Source organism: Pagrus major, chromosome 19 (genome assembly GCF_040436345.1).
Source record: "Pagrus major chromosome 19, Pma_NU_1.0".
Lineage (NCBI taxonomy): Eukaryota > Metazoa > Chordata > Actinopteri > Spariformes > Sparidae > Pagrus > Pagrus major.
Genome location: NC_133233.1, coordinates 2838168 through 2860823, shown reverse-complemented (window position 1 = coordinate 2860823; position 22656 = coordinate 2838168). Strand labels below are relative to the sequence as shown.

Genomic DNA, 22656 nt, shown 5'->3' with positions numbered 1-22656 from the left:
CTAAATATCCAATGGAAGGCTCTTACATCTTTGGTTAGTTAATTCCAGTTGGTGAATTTTTTTTGGGCCAGGCAGTGTAGTCTATATAAGGCATAGCATAAGGGAGTACTTAAAAGGACTGATGGATGGAAATTCAACCCATGATCTCGTGACTTAAACAGAGAGGTTATAGGAAACCCACCTGAAGAGAAGCGAGCACTGAAGCCGCGGTGGCTGCGACTGGAATCGGACCTAAAGCGAACATAGATGGTATTCTGTGTGGAGGTGATGGAGGAAGGAAGACTGGTGCCACACAAACGGGCAAGCAGAGGAGAAGATATAGTTGAACCATCATGGATCTACAGAGGGACACACATATAGTATCAGGAACACTATGTAGCTTGAACTGTACAACATGAACAAGCACTGCAGTTTGTGTGCTTGTATGGTCAATTGCAAATAGACCGTATTTAAAGAGAGCTTTTCAGACTTTTATAATTTTCCTCATCCACCTATTCATCCACACACACACACACACACAAGCATACAAGCATACAAACTACAATGAATATTAGGGGTGAAAAGTATCAAAATACATGCACACCAGTACCTTAAACACCTGCCTGCCTAACTTGCATTCAACTAACTAGTCAGGCGAAGGCGCAGGTGACACAGTAAGTGCAGCTACAATGGTCAGGTGTGAAGCACTATCAAACAGCACCTACCTCCATACCTGACTCTTAGAAAAAAAAATGCTTGTTACTCAGAGGCAGGTATGGCGTATCAGTGCAGGGTTAAGTGACGCTGATGTTGGTAAGTACGAAAAACCACGCCGCGCCTGATGCGACATCAAAGAAGGCTGTATTTATCCTGAGCGTGACAGAAAAAGAGACTTTTGTTTTGCACCCTGTATGTCATTATTGCCAGTTAATTTATTTTCTTTAATAGGCTACATAAAAATGATGCTAGCACTTTATTTAAATAAAGATTATTTTAAGATTAGTCAGTAGTGAATTTATCACCATATCACTCCTGCAGGGGTTTCATGAACTGAAGGAGAAGTTTTCATACAGTATAAAGCATCTGGGGACAGCACATAATATATAATACGATTTGGCCGCGTAATCTAGACTGATTTATTGACTTTTGCACTTTAACCACATTTAAAGTTATTTTCTTTGCTGACTCTGGTTAGAGACTCTCTCCATGAAAGGGTGCTGTTCAGCAGATCAGAGAGGCATTTTGACGTTTTGTACAGCACACAATGTGACGTGACGTGACATATCATTATGTACCACAATGTAATGCATGATATCGTGATGTATCATAACATATCGTAACGCATCGTAACATATTGTTACGTATCGCAACGCATCGCAATGTATCGTAACGTGTCATGGCGTATCACAACGTATTGTAATGTATCGTAACGTATTGTATTATAATGTAACATATGTCATAACTCAAGGTATCATAACTCATAGTAATGTATCACAATATATCATACGATATCACAATGTAATGTAACCTAACATATCGTAATGTAGCGTACAGTAACATATCCTAACGTAACATACAGTAACATATCTTAACGTCTTGTATCACAACTCAATGTATCGAATCGCAGCAGATCGCAACGTATTGTCGCTTATTGTATTAGAAACATATATTGTAACTCAAGGTATTGTAACTCTGCTGTAAATCGACAAGTCACGAGTGACCATCAGTGATTTAAACTTTAACTAGCCCACATGCAACCACTAGTATTCACAAAACCAGAGAAAAAAAACCTCAAAACCAAAATAGGGTCTGACTGTTCTACAAGGTCATTTATAAGATAAAGTGATTTGGCAGAATACTTTTGAACTAGAAATTAAGTTTTTATAAATCAGTCACTCACAGCCACATAGTCCCAGGAGCAGTTGCTATGCTGTTCAATGTCCAGGTCAGAGAAGTTGAGGAAAACTCTGTGGTTGGGATCCACACTGATAACCCAGGAACAGTCCACATTGTTGGGATAGCTGCTGGGATACAAAGGAGAATGGATCTCCCCTGATGGAGCTGTGACTGGGCCTCCGCAGCCTGCAGGAAGGAGGACAGTTAATAAAAGGTTACTAAGAGTTGGTGCTGGTAGAGAACAATGCACCTTGTCTCTGATTTATTCTATCTATATGTAGGTATGAATGTGGTCATAATAGTGATAAAAGTAGTGTCCCATTTGTCCTTTTCATTTTCCTGCAACCAACCATTAGCCAGGAGCAGCCATATATCCAAGACGAAAGATGCCATGGGCAGAGATCATCTCAAAGTTTGCTGCTCTTAATCCAAAAACCTTTTCATTGGCTCATAAATCATAAAATGACTCATTGTCAATGAGCCGATTAATGTTAAGTGAAACTAACTCACAGCACATTTGCATGAAAGGTTTCTATATTCACCAGCATGTTATGGTTGTTTGCTGTTACTTGTTTTGTTAGTTTATGTCTGATGTGACAATTAGGCACTTTTACTCTGCATGATGCTCCACAAGAGGATTTCATTTCTCTTATTAACGTGTTACATTTATCTTACATCTTACCTCATGTATTATAAAAATGAAATGATGATATTAATGCAGTCCCTATACAGATGTGGTTTAAAAGTTTACATAAACTTGTATAGAACATGTATATCATGGCAGTCTTCAGTTCCAATGATTTCTACAACTCTCATTTTTCTGTGATGGGATGAGGGGAGCACATACTACTTTGTCACAAAAACATTTATGAAGTTTGGTTCAATAATTAATTTATTATAGGTCTTCTGAAAATGTGACCAAATCTACTGGGTCAAAAATATACATACAGTAATTCTAATATTTGGTTAAATGTCCCTTGGTCATTAGGTGCTTTTGATAGCCATCCACAAGCTTCTGGTCGTCCTCTGGCTGAATCTTTAACCACTCCTCTTGACAGAATCAGTGAAGTTCAACTAAATTTGTTAGCTTCCTGAAACAGACTTGTTTCTTCAGCACAGTCCACGTGTTCTCGATGGGGTTCAAGTCAGGACTTTGGGAAGACTATTCCAAAATCTCAATTCTAGCCTGATTGATCCATTCCTTTAACACTTTTGATGTGTGTTTGCAATCACTGTCCTGTTGGAACACCCAACTACACAAGAGCCAATCTTCTGCTGATGATTTTAGGTTTTACTAAAGAATTTGAAGATAATCCTCCTTCTTCATTATTACATGTACTTTCTTTAGAACAGCAGATCCACTGGCAGCAAAACAGCCCCAAAGCATAGAACTACAACCACTCACCTATGAACATATTGCTGGTCAGTGTGGTCATTGTTCAGATAAATAATGCACTCTTTCAGATCAATGCTGAGTTCCTTAGATTTTCCCATTATAGTGTTTGTGGCTGAGTCTCAAGGGTGTATCAAACAAGGCCTTTTAAAATGGGCCCAGAAAAGTCATCAGCTGTCATCAATCAGAATCACTCAGAAGAAGTTAAGAGGCCATGCTACAAAGAAAATTTGAGTCACACAACTTTCTGTAATCACCTAAATTGATTGTTCAAGTTACTGTATGTACATTTTTGAGCCAGCAGATTTGGTCACATTTTCAGAAGACCCATAATAAATGAATTACCTAACCAAACTTCATAACAGTTTTTTGGGACAAAGTAGTATGTGTTCCACTCATTCCATCACAGAAAAATGAGAACTGTAGAAATCATTGGAACTGAAGAGTGCCATGATATACATATGGCCATGCTCTCAATAATTTCCACTCACCTCCCTGGACTCCAGCCCAGCTTGCATTGAAACCTCGACCACTGACATAGCCATCAGATTTGAAGCGCACTGTGAGCAGGTTGCCAGTGCTGGAGACAAGCATTGGGCTGGATGTGGTGCTACAGAGCTTGGCCAGCATAGGGGCTGAAAGATCTGGGCCTCCATACACCTAAGATGAAGTCAAAAGTAATGGTCAAATGGCCAACTGCAATGCTGTTTACCATTTCAACAATAATCCAAGGTCACCAGTTACACTGCTTAGTCATTTATTATACCATTCATACATTAATTAGGAAATAAAGTATGTCTAAGTTATGCCAACACAATTGTCTTCAAATAACACCCAAGTGTTATGGGACTGTCCAAATGGGGGTAGCCCCATTAGGACAGTCGCAAAATGTCCCATACAAAAGCTCAAGTAAGTGGTTGTGTGCTGCTCTTTAACAGAGGTGGGATGGTTAACCAATTACTCACCAAACCAACCAGTTTTCCTTATTATTGAAGTCTTTTCTCTTGTAAAAACAAAAAATTCTGTTCTTAAACATTTGTGGCAAGTAAGTTTTCTAGTGTGGTGTCTTCGTGGTGCACCAATGAGCCATATTGGGTTATTTTGCATGTTTTTAGCCAAACTTAGTAGGAAGAGATACATCCATAAATCCACAACTTACTTCCAAAACATCATAGTTGCAGTCTTGGTGGAACTCCACGTCAAACTCATGGATAGTAAGTGTGATGCTGCTGCCAGCTGACGTGGTGATATACCAGATACACTCCCTGTTTTCTGGGTATCTGTTTGGGTAGTCTGGGCTACTGAAGGAGCCACTGGGAGCAGATAACTCCCCGCCACAACCTGGAGGGACACAAACCAAGTCACAGGGTCTAAAGAGTTGATTTCAGATTGTTCATACTACTTGTGCAAAGATATAATCTAAACCGGACAATAATTATACATATCATTTTCGTATGTTCAAGCACAGCTGGTTCTGAACTACATCGTGCCGCTCCATATACATCACCAACACCAACGTGGCTATAACCTCGGCACAGAAAAAGTACTTAAAAAGATGAAAATCACATTAAATCTGGCCATACTGACAACTGCAGGTACATGAAAGGAGACTGTCAGTTCTGTGAGCAAGCCAACATATGGGACCAGCTCTACAGGGTTTTAGTTATGAGTTTTGGTAAGCGTTTAATAAAACAATGTCACTTACGCAACTGTTGGGTGTTAAGTCTTCTAATAACGTATTTTCACAGTCTTATTAGGGCCCGAGCAGGAAACCTGCGAGGACCCTATTGTTTTTGTAGTGATTATTATTAGGGCCCAAGCACGAATCTCGTGCGAGGCCCTATTGAATTTGCTCGGATTATTTATTATTAGGGCCCAAGCACAAATCTCATGCGAGGACCTATTGTATCTGTAAGGATTATTTATTATTCTTCTTTTTCCTTCCATTCGACTGCATATTTGGAGGCTTTAACATACCCCAAAACTCACCAAACTTGGAACATACATCACATTGGTGTGCTGCTATCTGAATTCAAAATGATTGGGGGTGGGTGTGGACAGGGGACTCCATAGCGCCACCTAGCGTCGTTTTTCCCCGCAACAATTTTCTCAGATTGTCATGAAATTCGCAGGAATCGTGGGTCTCAAGGATTTAGTCAATTATTTTTGTCGGAATTTTTGTCGCAACAGGAAGTCAGCCATCTTGAATGGCGTGCGGTGATTTTCATATTTCCGATACTGTTTTCAGGACTTTAGGATGTTCGCAGACTAACCAAATTTGGCCCGTAGCTTCTTACCCATGAGTATGTTAATTCGATACCATAACTGTCCTCATGTGCAGCACGACAGCTCAGTAATGCCCCCTAACGCCCCCCTTATGGTGATTATTGAAGTACTGTGATTTGTACCACACCAGTTAATTCACAAGATTAGAGCCCTCATTTTTCAAACTTGTGAAATTGGATAATATTTAATGCACTCATTGTGAAAAGAAAAATCTTAGCAAGTACAGATATCTATGTAGTGGACCTGTTGTAAGAATGAAAGATATGTCCTTCTTACCATTCTGGTACCACATCATCTGGAAGCCAGGCATGGAAATGGAGGAGTCTGTCCTGAACACCAGTGTGAGGGCTGAGCTTGTAGTGCTGTTGGCTGGTGGGGGTGTGGATCCACAGAATGTACCAATCAGAGGAGCTTGCTCATTGGCCCCATTATAAAGCTAGGACAGTAATATTGGAAGAAAGTGGTATGAGTGGAGAATATAAAAACTGTATTATCACAAAAACATATCTATATGCTATGGGTGGACAAAAATAAAAGGGATATCTTACAAATAATGCTACAATTTTTAATTTAAAATTAAATTCCAGAAGGTTCAGAGACGTTACTCACGTTACTAATGTGTGATTTCAAGATGTAAGGCATCACTCCTACCCTCTGTCCCTCTAATTTACCAAACTTTCATTTATCTTAAATTCTTACGAATTCTTAGTTACTTGCTAATTACGATAAGGTTGAGGTTCATAGATTAAAGAAAATTGGCACTTTCAGCTTTTAAATGATGCCAAACAAGACATATAAATGCACAGAATCTAACACATCTAGAAACACACTGTGAATTCAAATGTAAAAAAAGACTATGCATTGTCAACATGTAAAATCATCAAACCTATCCACGTATTTATATATTGGTATTTTTACAAGCACAGTCAACTGAAACAAAGAATCATGATTAAAACGGTCCATAGAACATTTTCTGATTTCTCTTCTTAAAGGACAGGGTTACAGATGTAGGGTACAGTCACATAAATTAGCATTTGCACAGACCCAGGTACTGTAGTGCTTCATGCAACATTACTAGGGAATTTTGGGTTCAAATTGGCAATCAATAATAATAATAAATGATTATTAGGGATAATTATTTATTATGATAAATAATAAGATCCAATTTACATTAGATCACCTCGGGGGCACCACCCTTTAAGAAGGAAAAAAGATTGCCAATTTACTAAATCAGTCTCATAAAAAGGTACTAAACTGTCAGTTTGTAACTCTGATTAATAATTAACTTATTAACTACAACCAAAGTTAGCATAAAAGCTAGTAATGGTCGAAGGACTTTAGAGTCCTTGACAGATCAGAGGTTGGCATCATGAAGGTTCAAAAGTCTTTTATTTAACACAAAATGAAAACACACGATCTAAATAACATGTACTATGTACAGGTGTGTGTGTGTGTGTGTGTGTGTGTGTGTGTGTGTGTGTGTGTGTGTGTCTGGAAGAACAAAAGCAAAATGGTGGCTAGGGTTCAAAGTGCCATGCATGGACAAAGGAAGACTACAAACAAAATGACTAATCAAAAGGGGACTACAAGATGGCTGATCAAAGGGTTGGACTCGGGTCCAAGATGTTGGATTACAATTGTTTCTTTGATTGGAGAGAAACAATGGTGGTGCTCACATCATTAGCTCACTGATATCACACGTAGGTGTGATATGGTCCAAGCTGAAAGAGTGTGAGTGTGTGTGTGTGAGTGTGTGTGTGTGTGTGTGTGTGTGTGTGTGTGTGTGTGTGTGTGTGTGTGTGTGTGTGTGTGTGTGTGTGTGTGTGTGTGTGACGTGATGCCAGGTTAGAGAAGATGGTTAGTTGCATGCAAAGAGCCTGAGTCTGTGTAAAGCATAATTCAACTAACGTCATATTAGCCGTGTAACAAAGCAAACTACCAATAACCTGACCTGAGATCACAATAACACCCAAACAGTGAACAAACACATAGATTGAACACATGTGTGTTCAACGTTACCAGTCTTTCAAGAAAAGGTGCTGGTGGTTCCTTGGCTGATGAGCCAAGCAGGAGAAGGTTGTAATCCCAATGTTGAACAGTGCTGTTCTTGCTGTTCAAGGTCTGATGAAAGACAGTGGATGGAGGAAACTGGTTGCTCCTTTCCTTTGCAGGGATAGCAGCTTGGTGCTAACTTGCTTTGTGTTCCTTGGATTGTGGAGTTAGCTGGCAAGCTTTGCGCCACAGCTGCGAGTGCTAAATGAGCTGGAATACTAGCAGGACCTTGTGACGCTGCTGTGACGAGAGGTTTAGTGGGCCTGCTAGAAATGTAGCTGGCAGTGCTCAGCAGCTGTTGGGCCCAGAAGAATCCAGGAGAAGAGAACTTGGGGACAGGCAGCCCCATGGGGAAAGATGTGGAGAAGAGCCAGAACAAAGGAAGGAGCTGGAGTTTTGACTATCTGGTCAGTGGGGGGTCTGTCACCCCGACCAATAGTAGGTCAAAGCTGGGTCTCTTGGGAATTCTGGGGAACTGCGTTCAGTTCAGAGTGAATTTTGAAATCCACAATGAACGACTTCATCTGTGGGTCCCAACAGCACCCTGGGGATCCAAGATGCTGTGATTTTGTTCCCTGATGTAAAATTCACACTTCCTTATGAATCCTAGGCCATGTCTGAAGATGTGTGGCAGTGACATAAAAGCCATCCTGCTATTTGGATGTTCCTGAGAAATGTCTTTGCAGAGACAGTTTTTATGGCTCTCAGAGTGAAGTCATGTGGCCACCGGGCTGTAATGAAGTATTCTCAGTTCAAACCTTAGATCCTCTGATAATTTGTTCTACAAGTGTGACGGTTCACATTTCAAATGTACAATTAAATACCAATTTTTGATTACTTCATACCAGTACACCAAACACGATAATAATAACAAGAGGAAGAAGAATACTCCTTCTAAATTCACGTTTCTATCTTTTACCTAATGAAGTTGAACTTAATTGCCTTGAGTATGTTAACTCATCATTAAACACACTAGCCGTGATGCCCATCAACATGTTCACATGTGCACACCCCTACATCCGGCCCTTTTACTTGAACCACACCCATTTTTGACTTGGCCTACATAACTGCATCTTGCACAGTTGTGACACTATGGTGCTGACAAAAATCCTCTCTAGTGACTCACAAGATAAAAACAATACCAGCTGCATTCGAGTGGACAGGGATAATTGGAGCCGAGACTGTGGGGGCTTTAGACCGCTCCTTCAGCAGAAGACTGTTACATCTTCAAAGTAAGAAGGAGCACTACCACAGATCTTTTATTCCAACTGCAGTCAGACTCTATAACTCAAACATCACATTAAATGTGACACTGCTGTTGTGCCTCTGTCAACATAACCCATTACCTCAACGTCACAACTATTTTGCACTACTTATCTAAGGTATATATCCTAAATATTCATATTTCTACATATTTTTACATAATACATATTACACACTGTGCAACCATCCTGTGCAACGTTTGCTTGTATCCTGTGTAATCTAGTGTGTGCAGTAATTTTTTTTTTTTTTATTTAAAACCAATGTGTGCCAGGAGCATAAAGTGCAGGCCCAATGGCCTCTTTCCTACTTCTTTCCTCACTAGTTCCCGCTCAATTGCATGGACACTGCTGATGTTCGACTCTCTGCTTCATGCCTCTCCTGTCTCCGCTAGACCCCTATCCCTATACTTCCCCGGAGTCATAGTCTGGATTGGACTCACTTTAAATCCCCTCCATACTGTATTCCCTCTCTTCAAAGTGGCATTTGTCCTGCTCAGTGGCTGTGTTCAGTCCAAGTGTGTTGTCAGCCAGTGGACTGAGCTCCCATGACCACGTTGACTCCCCTGTCATCTGAGGTTGCAGTGCTGGCAGACTCCCATCAGCTAGTAGGGCTACTTAGCTCAAGACTAACTGAGCTTACTTGCTAACGAAAGCTAGTTGCTACAGTCAAAAATAGCTACTGCAAAGACTATACTGAGCAACAGTGACTGTGATGAAACCTCCCATAGTTTTAAAGCTACCTTCGAACTGTCATCAAAATTAACAAATTTAATTATGAAATGACTCATAGCCAATCGTATCTGCCAACATTTAAGGGTGCTCCAATCAGGATTTTCAGCCATTTCTTTACTTTATTGTCATATAGTTGTAAGTTATTAGTGGTATACTAAAATCACCATTAAAATGTTGAGGGAATATATAATCATATTTATTTTTAGGGCTGTCAAGCGATTTAAATTTTTTTTTAAAATGTTTCTATTTACAAGCTTTGTGATGAATTAATCGAAATTTATTGCATATGCCAATATTTGCCGTAAGCATTTACATTTACATTCTAGATTTTAAAAGTAGGTGATATTTTAAGCTTGTAGTGCTCCTTTGGTTGGGAAAATTCCTTGCTGCATAAGTTGCACAAAACAGTACTCTTGTCAACAGTTTCATCTGGGCGTTTTTGAAGACCCACTCCAGTGTGTTTTGATATTTTTATGATCTTTCCTGACAATGTTTAACATTTTTGACCAAGAACTTAATTTTATGCTTAAACTTACAAAAAAATTAAGCTGTTGCCTAAATCGAATGGACTACAGTAGAATCTGGGACTTTTATGTCACCTGCCAAGCTTGGCTTCTGGGGTCTTTAGAGTGGCATGGCTCATTTGAGAACAGGGCAGTTCTTGAGTGAGTGAGTGAGTGAGTGAGTGAGTGAGTGAGTGGAGAGTGACGGTCGGTGTCTGAGCTCAGAGCAGACAGCTATTAGGTATAGGAGCATTCAGAAGGTTTAGCAGAGAGGTTGTCTAGTGGCAGTAAATACACAGTACAGGTCACAGTTTGACCATAAATAACCTCTGCTGTTCCTTACTACACAAGAAGACCTCTTGTTTGAGTAACAGCTATCACCTGCCAATATCCATGCTATATGTATCTATTCAAATATTAACAACCACCCATTCTCAGTTTGAGAAAGAATATTAACTGTTTGTCAGTTAGAAACACTGGCTGGAGTGGAGTTCCATTCAGTATGCACAGCAGCATTTAGTTATCTGCCTCTATCATGTTTACAAAGCTACTGTGGAATGTGTTCAGTGACATGGGGTCAAGGGGCATCATAGAGTGCAATTAATCTGCGTTATTTTTTTTTCCGTGTTATTTTTTCTGTAATTAATCAATCAAATTTAATGCGTTATTTTGACAGCCCTATTTATTTTACATCCATTTCAAGAAATAGGTTTAAAACAAAATGAACGGTTATCTCTAAACTGTAGAAAGAGCTTAAAGACAAATTAAAATAGTAAAGATTACAAAAAAAAAAATCAGTGTCTCAGTCTTTGTACTGAAGTCTTTGTGCCTTGAAGCCACTACTCCACCACCCAGTCATGCCTTTTACCTGGTTAACGTCATCTCTGACATAAGTTTGATAAAATGTACACTGATGTAAACAGTCTGTACAGATGAAGCCTCTTAAAACTTCCCGTTCCTCCGTGATCCAGCCCTAATCAGTCTGTGAGGGGTTTCTGCTCAGACCTGGAAGTGTCTGTGACTGGAATAAGATCTCCCGCGATGTCATAGTGAATGCTGAACTGGAAACCAGTTGCAATGGTTTATCTATCCACCAGACGGAGCAGTGATGATGGAAGCTGAAACATTACTTCAGTGTGAAATCAGCTGTTCTTACTGTATCATAGGCATATAGTATTTGACATGTGTGAGAGAATGTGATTCCCACACAGAGAATATTTAATGATTATTAGGGTACCATATCATGAGGTCATCAATATTGTGCTTCAGCTTTTCGTTTTTCAACAGTACTGCATGAAAGTGAAAGTAATATGTCTGGGGAATTAATGATTTAACAGGAAGGAAAACACTGCATGTGCAGCACTCGTCTGAGCGGCTGACTGCACAAAAAATGTCTGCAGTGGTAACGGGACAAACTATTATAGTGTAAGAGCCATTTTCTTGTTTGTTGTTTCATGCTGTTAGATTACTGCTAGACCACACCATCAGGTGCGTGAAGAAATCCGAGAGTAAACTTTTTTTTGCCACAGTTAAAATGTTATTTTTGAAAGGCTAAACACCAACAAGGAGAATATTTGGTTAGGTAAAAACATGTTGTGGATTTTGGCAATCATTACATTGATCCCTTTTCAATATATTTTGACTTTTGGACTTTTCAGGTGGTCTGAAATGATTAGAAATGTGTTTTTTTGGATCACACAAAACCATTTGCTGATTTTTTCTGTATTTCTGCAAATGTTGAAGGAACATTAGAGCAATTTGTAGTGAAGCAATGATGATATTTAGCCCCTCTTGAGTCGGCCTTGAATGTTTCAGAGATCGTCGGATTTCCCAAACTGAATAAATACTGCACATATAAACACAGAAATGCTTAGCTAGCTCGAGTTTGTTATAACTAAAATACCAGGTGAAGAATCATATTTTCCACGGACAGATTTAGGTAGGCTACTACATATCTGCAGACTTCATGTGAAGAAACTTCATAGTGTTAAAAATTCCAAAAGCTGAAATGTATGGAAAAAATATTGATGTAATCATTTCCAAAATCCACAACATGTTTTTACCGAACGAAATATTCTGTCTCAATATGTGTTCATTTCCAAAAACAATAATTTTACTGTGGCAAAACAAACTTTGCTCTCCAATTTCAGCAAGCATGCACCTGACGGCATGGTCTAACAGTAATGTAACAGCATGAGAAATTACATTTATATAACTACAATAACAAACAAGCCATATTACTTTCACTTCCATGCAGTAATGTTGAAAAAACAAAAAGCTGAAACATAGTATTGATGACCTCATGATACAGTAGATAATCTTTAAATATGCTCAGTCTGTGATTATATTTGTATTTGACGTATTTGGTTTGAATATTTCACTGGGTGTGGGTGGTTAGAAGACGTATGAACTATTATGCTCAGGTGACACATTTTCAGCAGAAATTATTGTCATTGTACTGTATAATTGTTCTGATATCTTTATCAGAAATTCCTCACGCAGTGGCGGCTGATAAAAGAGATGCAATCAGTTCATAAAAGTGTGTTTACAAACATCCTCTGCATATCTTGGGAGGTGAGAGAGGCCAAATACATCATTAGCATTACAGTGCATCTCTTTGTTCTTATAAAATGGACATCCTAACAGGTCTCCCAGCCCCTCACGCTCATCTGGCGGCTGCAGGGCTGTTGAATCAACTAGAGAATTTTGTCCCACATTTTGTCAATCTGTCTAAACCTGGCTGTGCTGATAACACATAAAACAAGAATCTGTTACTACACTGCCTCTTTATCCCCTGAATTGCTATGAGGAACTTTTTTTGTCTAGTACTTAGCTAAAATAGAGAAAGCTTGTGAACCAGACGTCCCCGCCATTTTGTTTATGTACTATGAAGAGATGACGGGAGGCAGGGTGATGACACGCAGCAAGAGACCATGTGTCAGGCTCAAACTCTGGGCTTCTGCAGGCTGTCTGTATAGAGGTCGCATGCTCTACCAGCTGAGCTACTGGGGTGTATCAGCAAGAGACATTTTAATCAGAACAGAAAGATCATCATTGACTGATTCCATGTGCTTAACACACTAAATAAACACACGATCTTCGTTTTCATGACTGAATGAACAAATGGTCCATTTCAGATTAATATACGTATAGTTTTCTCGAATTATAACTATTGATGCATTAATGTGTTTGTAAGTTTTGGTGCAGCAGGTAAAGGATGAACTAATTTTGAAAACGGTATATACTGCTGGGTGGCTTAACCTATAATAATATAACCTAGCTACAACTTTAGATTATTGAGATAAAATATAAATTAAGTAAAGTAAAGTAACCAGTAGGGCTAACGCTAACTAAACTAACTAAAACTTTAAAATAAATGTAGTCGGATAAAAGTGTAATACTTGCCACTGAGATGTAATGGGGTAGAATAATATGGTTTAGGTTTAAAGGGTATCTACAGTATGCTGTATATGTTTTTTGTGAGGGAAGTGCCCTGCAATTGAATGAATGGGCGTGTCTACAGTGGAATCTAGGCACACCACCAGGAGGAGGGGGGACTTCCAGCCAGCTGACAGCCGAAAGGCAGTCATAGGGTGGGGAAAATCGAGGCGATTGTAACTGTAACTACAAACTCAAAATACTTTACTTTTCTCAGCTAAGTATTTCAGTACATTTATTTAGTGTAAACTAGTGTTGCCACATTAAACTACAGTTGATTGTTTAATACTTAATGTTCCTTTTGAACAGAAACTCTCAGTTCTGCTGTTATTGAGCTCTGCTGTTAACTATTAGCTCCATCAGCTGTAAGCGGTTAGCTCAATCAACTGTTAGCTTTGATAGCTGTTAGCTCTCATTCTGTATGGCTAAAAAAATAGTGACATGTCATCATCATCATTATCATCATCATTTTGTTGACCGCTTTATCCGTGAGGGTCGCGGAGATGTTACCGCTTTTGCCCCCCCCCCTTTCAGGGGGTTGCGGGGGTTACTGGGGCCAAATCCAGTTTTCTTATGGGCGGAGGCCAGGGTATATCCCTGGACGAGTCGCCAGCTCATCGCAGGGCCCTCTGATGGCAGAGGCTGCCACACAAGGTGCCAACTGCGCGTCAGGAGCAATTTCGGGGGTTCAGTATCTTGCTCAAGGATACTTCGGCATGTAGCTCAGTTCCGCCCAGGGGAGCCGGGGTTCGAGCCAGTGACCTTCTGGTCACAGGTCACCTGCTCTACCCACTGAGCTACAGCCACCCCTGTCATGTCATCCCCCCAGAAAATGAATTATTGCGAAAAAGACAATCCCATAGAGAAACTCTCTTGTGTGTTTATCTGAACGTATATCGTCCGATAACGATCAGTGTCCGATCAATCAGAGCACCCTTACTAACACTCTTTGCTAATTAGATTTTTTCGAAGTCTTCAGGGTTTGTGTTCATTACTGTAGATGGTGCTATGATCACTATTTCCGGGTATGGAAAGTCAGCAACTGAGACTAAACTTAACATGAAAATAGCTTCAAAACTTCCTTGTGTGTGAACGTTTGACTGAGTCATGTCATATAGCTTTTCATCAGCAATGGAGATTATTAAATGGTATCTTTACCACCAGCAAACCAAGTTTAACAGCAGGATCATTTGTGGTTATTCGCCTTACTCATGCAGCAGCCCAAACAGCCAGATTGCTTTACGACATTAGCCATGAGCAAACATTAGGCAGTAATGGCACACAAGGAGAGGATGTGTGCGGTCAGACCAGTCAGCAGTCAAGATTTTAGTAAAATGACATAAACACTGACAATGGAGGTCACCTCCCCAGATCACTGCTGCAGTCAGGTTGATAAACAGGAGTGAAGATAAATCCACTTTTTGATCCCAAAAATTAAAAATGTAATCCCTGAGCTCTCCTCCCATCAATAAATGCCTCCGTATCAAACAGAATCTGATGCAGCTGTTTATCCTCAGGTCTTGACATGAGCGCTGCTGCATTTCTGTCATGGGTAATACATGTTTCAGTGATAAAGCCAAAAAAATCACCTGATTAAAAACAAAAAATAAGACTACCAGAGCTTCCGGCTGCTGCACCTGCATGTGCCACCCTTGACATAGCAACCAATGAGCTTACACGGAGAAGAATATAGAATTATTCTTGAATATGGGTTCATATTATTCAGTAGGTTATGCTGCAAGTAATAATTGTTTTATTTATTGTAATCGCTTTATTTGTCCAACCAACAATCCAAAACCCAAAGACACAACATTTAAGAAAATGGAACCAATAAATGTTTGACAATTTTGTTTGAAAAAGGAATATTGAAATGAATAATGAATTATCAAAAGAGTTTTTTTTTCCATCAACTAATGAATTAATCCACTAATTGTTGCAGCTCTAGTTCCATGTGCTGCTTTTTAACTTTCAGTACCTGCCCATGTGGTCTCTGCATAGCACTGGGATGATGACATGAGATGCTATCATTATCTTACTTCTGACACTGAAGCCAACACCAGGCACTATCAGTATATTATGAAAGCTCACCAATTCTTGATAATGCAATAAAACTGTGGGGATGGGGTGAGTGTTGGTATGGTTGAAGAACAGCTTTATGCATAAGTGAACATGAGTGTTGTTAACTCCTGCAAGGGTTCACAAAGCTCATACTGTAAGTACAACTAGACATTATAAAATGGAAGAGTGTTATGTTTCATGTCAAACAATCAAAGTTCAGAAGCTCAATCGTATTGCAATGCTTTATAAATCCAGTAGTCTGCGATATTGTATAACCTAATGTAGGCTCTAAGTCAGCCACAGCCTCTGACTGGCTGACAGCCACAAGGCTGCGAGTTCCCATTTTCGACGGTAATGATAGTGGAGTTACGAAGTGAGAAGGCTGCCAAGCCAGTAACCACAGTTTTATACTGTTTCAACTTTTCTAAGTGGCAAACCACTGGACATTTTTGACAAGGGACCATGGCATTTCAACATTGGTAAGCGTGAAACCACTGGATACACTGGAAAAGTACCAGCCGAGTTTGTGGCACCAAAAAACTGATATTTTTGATGGGAAGGCAGGCCATATCGAGCTGTGTTTTGACCAACCACAAATGTTTTTTTTAAGCCTAAACATGATGTTTTCCTAACCCTGCCGAGGGTTTTTTGTGGCTAAACCTAACCAGAGCATAAGCACAGCATTGTGACAAGAGAGAAACTGAAAATTTAACCTAAATAAATGTAAAGTTGCAACGTAGAGAAACTGTTGAACTTACTACTTTGCAACTACTACTTTTTTTTTTCTGGTGATTGGGCTGCAAATGTAATAATTTTACCAAAATCCTATTAGTAATGGGTTAATATTCTTTGTTACTGCTAAAAGTGATACATTGCTGTAACATGTTACTTGTATAGCACGTTACCCCAAACAGTGTTCCGGGATGGGTATAGAAGGATAGGCGATTCTATTGAAAAAGAATAGCTTAGAGAAGCATGTTTAAAAGAAAAAAGAAATGAAGAAATTAATGCGAACCAATTCATTTTTTGGGTTAGAAAAGTTAAAAATTCAAAATTATGAAGTATGAAAGTGAACAATCTTTATTTAATCTGTGTGAACCGAAATTAACTTGTAACTAGTACAACAGTTAAAGAGTGTGCATGTGTTTACCTTGATGTAGTCATATCCACAACTGCTGGAGGTGGCCTCCAGCTGGAAGGCAGTGAAAGTGTAGTCGACAGTGTTTCCACTGGTGGCATGGATGGTCCAGCTACACTGGGAGTTGGCTGGGTAGTTGTTGGGAAAGTTCAGTGACTCCACTACTCCTTTGTGCCGGCCTGAGATGAGCACACTTTGGCATTCTGAAAACAAAAACAAGCAAACACTGAAACACAATACATTTCACAGCTAATGTAATTTGAATTTGATGTTTGTCTCAGCTGGATTCTGCAGAGTTCAGCCAATATTTTCTGGTTTCATACTGTATATTTTCTTCAATTAACTTTAGCAAGACAAAAGTTTGAATTCCCAAGCTACCAAAACATAATACAATATGGCATGTTCAGTCTCTAGCAGTATCCCGCGTGTGTTTTTGTACTGGAGGTGTATGATGCAAGGAAGCCTCCAGTGCTGACGCTGCTGTCAGTGCGGAGTTTGATGTAAAGCTGATTGCTGGAAGAGCTGATGGTGCTGGGCAGCCCATTGCCACATAACTTGGCCATCTCAGGATTACTGCTGCTGTTACCATCATACACCTAAATGCACGCACACACACACACACGCACATACACACACAAGTCATTAAAATTTGCAAAACTATTGTTTGTTTGTTTGTATTTTCATAAATGGTTGACGTTATTGGTCACACCTGTGCTTATCCTGTCAAAATGTTTGCTGTGAAAAGCGTCTACAATGATGTACTGTAAACAAAGCATGTGGCTTATAGGTTGTTAGTGCATGTTTTGGTATTAAGAGGTTGTACTTTGTTTTAAACAGAAAATATTCAAGACAAAATGATGAATCAAAAATGCACCCCTTGTACAATTATATACATCAAAAATTGCCTTGGTAAGTATTGAGGGGCGGCTGTAGCTCAGGAGGTAGAGCGGGTCGTCTAGTAATCGGAAGGTCACTGGTTCCCCTCAGTTACATGTCGAAGTGACCTTGAGCAAGATACAGAACCCCAAATTGCTCCTGATGAGCAGTTGGCACCGTGTGTCTGTATGCACTCCCGACAACATCTAGGCATGCTCCTGATGAGTCAGCAGATGGTGTTCTGGGGGATCTTCTCCCAGAACGGGATATCAAGGCATCAGTGAGCTCCTGGAGGTGGCTCCTCAGTGGCAGTACTTGGCAGCGTTGGATGCACGGATACATAACGCCCCTTAGGTGCTCTATTGGATTTACGTCAGGCAATGGCAATGGCAATGGCATCAATGCCTTCATCCAGGAGCCAAGCCTACACACTCCACATGAGGCCGGGCATTGTCCTGCACCAGGAAGAACCCAAGGCCCACTGCACCAGTGTAAGGTCTGACAGTCGCTCTGAGGATTTCACCTAGGTACTTAACAGCAGTCAGGGTACCATTGGCTATGACATGGAGGTCTGTGTGACCCTCCAAGGATATGCCTCACCAGACCATCACTGACCCACCGCCAAACCGGTCATGGTAAATGATGTCACAGGCAGCATAACGTTCACCACGGCATCTCCAGACTCTTTCATGACATGTACTCAGTGTGAACCTGCTCTCATCTGTGAAGAGAACAGGGCACCAGTGGTGGACCTGCCAATTCTGTTGTTCTCTCACAAATGCCAATTGAGCTGCACGGTGCTGGTCTATGAACACAGGTCCCACTAGAGGATGTTGGGTCCTCATGCCACCCTCATGGAGTCTGTTTCTGATAGTTTGGTCAGAAACATGCATGCCAGTAGCCTGCTGGAGGTCATTTGGTGGGGCTCTGGCAGTGCTCCTCCTGTTCCTCCTTGCAAAAAGAAGCAGATACCGGTCCTGCTGCTGGGTTGATGACCTTTCATGGCCCTGTCCAGCTTTCCTCCTGTAACAGCCGGTCTCTTGGTATCTCCTCCATGCTCTTGAGACTGTGCTGGGAGACACAGGAAACCTTCTTGCGACTGCACGTATGGATGTGCCATCCTGGTGGAGCTGGACTACCTGTGCAACCTGATTGGGCTGCAGGTACCACCTCATGCTACCAGTAGTGACAAGGACACTAGCAGAAGACCAAACTAGAGGAGAATTATCAGGAAGGATAAGGAGAGAGCATTTGTCTGGGACCACCACATGCAAAACCATTCCCTTTTCGGGGGTTGTCTTGCTTTTGCCACTCTATTGCATTGTTGTCACTTTCATTTGCACCATAGTAGGTGAAATTGATTCACAATCACTTTCCGTTTCTATGCTCTCCACCTGTGGAACAAGCTTCCTGAATACGAGGTCTCCTAAAAATGTCACTGTGTGTCTCATTTATATCAGGGCTTAAAACATTACTGTTTACTGTGACTTTACAATAAATTAAGATACATAACCTCTTTATATTCTGCAAATATTTATTTTCTTGCTTTTGTTATCCTTTCTGTTATCACAGGCAATTGTAAATATTGGATATTTGTCACTTTTTTCCCACTGTACTGAAATCATCCCAAACGGTGACCCCTGTATCAAGGAACATACTGAACCTAGAATTTTGTTTACCGTTGCAACCCTAATTTGTAATAATATACCTGCTACTCTACAGACATATTTCACCATTGTGTGTTTGAAGTTTTTACTACTTTTCCATATTATAATATTCATCATCATTATAACTAAAATACTGAGGATAACTTATGTATTTAGAACCATTTCTAATAATACTATTTAATATATTCCATCTTCCTTTAACATTTTTTTATTATTATCTAATATTTTAGTGTAGTAGTCCTTCCTACATCTCTTTATAATATTAGTTAACTTATTCTCATATTTTTTGTATTTATCTGCTTTTTTAGTTCTCTCTCTTATGAAATCTTTGTATATTGTCTTTGTATTTTTCTTTGGTTTTCTAATCCCCTTGTGTATCCATGGATAATCTCTATATTTATGTTTTCTGCTATATTGTTTTATGGGACAATTTGAATCATACAATGATCTGAATATTCTTAAGAATGTTTCATATGCGTGTGTTCATTGATTCATTTGTCCTCATTTGTCTGTATACTGGTTTCCTTTTTTTCTTCTTTTTTTGTATTTAATGTCATAGACTGTAAAAACTGATGGTCACTGATATCATTAATTTATAGTCTGCTCATTGTATGGTTGTCTATGTCATTAGTGAATATGTTATCTATTAAAGTGGCACAGTGGGATGTTACTCTACTGGGTCTGGTAAATTTTGGAAATAGGCTCAAACTGTACATTGTGTTGATGAATTCTTGAGTCATTTTTTGTTTATTTGGATTCAACAGATCAATATTGAAATCCCCACAAATGAAAAGTACTTTCCGACTTATTTCTGAAAACATTTCCTCCATTCAGTCACTGAAAGATTCAATACTAGATCCTAGTGCCCTGTATATACAACTAAATATTATAGTTTTGTTTTTCTCTATGCAGATTTCAATTGTTATACTTTCTATAAGTTGTCCAACACAGTTGTTGTACATTCTAACACTATATAATTTCAGGTTTTTGTCTACATTCATAGCCACTCCTCCTCCACTCTTATTTTTTCTATATATATAACTGAATTCATATCCGTCTAATTCAAAGTTTCTTCCACTGTCAGGGTTGTTTGTGTAAACTGACTTCAGTATTCATTGATGTTGTTGAAGTTTGCATACAGGCTTCTGATGTTGAAGTGGGTTATTGATAATCTGTTATCCGTCTTAATGGTTTGATATATTGTTCCTCTGTGAAGTAGCAGCTACTATGATTTATGTTACAGAAGAAATTAATATCTGGATCGATATCATTTACCATGGTCTGTAAATTGTCTATTGAACTGAATTGACTATTTAAGAATGTATTTTATTAATCTAGAAAAATAACATAATTCATATCAAAACGAGATGGTTACCTACTGTTTGACCTTCCGCTTCAGTTGAAAGACTCTCCTTATTCAGATCACAATCTTTGTTGAATGTTTGCAGCCTGTCGGTTAAAGTTTGTTTTCTTCCTCCTGAGATGTGACGGCATGACTTGACCTTGCCTCTGATTGGTTGGTACTCGTTGCCTTTCGTTAGGTTGGTTAGATTTAGGCATGGGGACTGATGAGTGGTTAGGGTTAATATCTGGGTAAGCCAATCAGAGGCAGATTAGGGCCCTAAGTACGGCAAGCAGCAGGTGAGGAAATATATTAGAGGGAAAAAAAATAAGGGGCAGTTTATGATTCTCACCGTGTGACATTGAAGGATTAGCGTGTGACAGTGAGAAGATGCTCAGTTGCGTGACCCTCACGGTCAATGCGTGAGACTTTGCAGCTCTGTATCCCAGTGATCTCCAAATGTCTCTTGTACCTCAAGATTGTATTTGGTACAGTCAAATGTTCAGCCAAGAAACTAATCATGGTTAAACTACAGCATAATACAGCCACATGTGGTACATGTACTTACGGCCAGGTAATCATAAGAGCAGGCAGAGCTGGACTCCAGATGAAAATCGGAGAAAGAGAGGAGGAGCTGGCTGCCCTGGCTGGTTCTGATGGTCCAGTAGCACTCAGCATTAGGGTGGTAGGGTAGCGGGTAGTTAGGAGAGGAAAATGACCCAGATGCAGTAGTCAACGTCCCTCCACAACCTTGGAGAAAAGAAATAAAATCACATGGGCTGGTGTATTTTGTGTGTGTGTGTGTCGGTGTGTGTCTGACTAGAAGAATAAATAAGGCGACACAACTGAATGCAACAAACCAAACTGGCTTGCAAGACTAAAGTGGTATAGAGGTAGTGCATGATTGTTGTAACTTTATACAAAACGATGTATCCATGAAAACATGTAGGTTTATTCTGTAAAATCCAACTGAAAACACAAGTGATTCTGTTTTGATTTGACAAATTTATTAAAAATATGTTTGCAAAAAAAGCATTTAAAGAAGTGGCAACCTCCAGAGCTCAAAAATGAAGCCAACAAGTATAAATATAACTGCAGTTCCTCAAATGGCCACTTGAGGCCCAAAAAGTGAGTCAATCTCCTTAAAAGCCCATGTTAAAATGCTTACCTTTACAGCAGAATTAAACATGCTTACAGCATAGTACAAAAAACGATTTTTGTATCTATAGGTAATTTACCCACTCATGACGACTGGACAGGGGTTCATTTTTATGTAACTCACTTGTTTAAATTATATTAAGGCCTAAAGTTATGCATAATAACATTTTCAAAAAAAAGGCAGTAATTTTATTATTTGAATTCCATAACATTAAATCAGATGTTACTGTGCTACCTGCAACCTAAATTATGTTTTGTGATGGCAGTACTATCCTACAGAAGGGTGATGGATTTAAGGAAAACATAAAGTTTCATGTTTCTAAATGTCACCTGTCTGTAACTTGGCATCTTCATAAAAAACTTGACTGAGTCTATATAAAATAATCAGTCAAGTAAGAGATTTATTATAAAGTAATGAAGTTGCTATTCCAAGTGGTTTAAACTTCAACTTTATCTAAAATGTTTTCTGCCCCTGTACTGAGGTCTTTTGTCTCTGACCGGGGGTTGGGTAAAATTATATAAATGGTCTAACTCCAAACTCAATGTAGGCTATTTTTACCTCCAAACCTCAGAAACTCTCTGTCCTGCAGTCTTTTTAACGTTAGCCCTGCCGTAAGCTATTAGCTCCATAGCTGTTAATAGGTGGGTAAGAGCTAATGGAGCTATCTAGCTCTCCTCTTGCGATTTCCTGCTGGCAAGTCGTTTTGTGACTGAGGGGATGGATGGACCAGTAACGTTATGTAACAGTTCTTCCAATGGTGCTGAGTAGTTAGCCAGTGATTGTAACTAGTTACAAGTGCTGTGGAGAGAGAGATAAGTATGGTAACAGCATGACAAGATGTGCTCCATTGTACAGGGTGGCCTTGGGTCCTTACG

The 22656-nt window shown here is 39.6% G+C and overlaps 1 protein-coding gene across 1 annotated transcript in view; it reads right to left on the bottom strand.

The window, feature by feature from the left end:
- cubn (cubilin (intrinsic factor-cobalamin receptor)) overlaps positions 1-22656 on the bottom strand; it is a 195216-nt gene that overhangs the window by 78764 nt on the left and 93796 nt on the right. Inside the window, exons 25-32 of the mRNA XM_073488362.1 lie at positions 21191-21372; positions 17177-17333; positions 16750-16940; positions 5831-5990; positions 4428-4609; positions 3760-3928; positions 1880-2061; positions 182-338 (exon numbers count right to left, since the gene is read on the bottom strand). Of these exons, the coding sequence (XP_073344463.1) occupies positions 182-338; positions 1880-2061; positions 3760-3928; positions 4428-4609; positions 5831-5990; positions 16750-16940; positions 17177-17333; positions 21191-21372 (1380 nt within the window). The remainder of the gene's footprint in view (positions 1-181; positions 339-1879; positions 2062-3759; positions 3929-4427; positions 4610-5830; positions 5991-16749; positions 16941-17176; positions 17334-21190; positions 21373-22656) is intronic.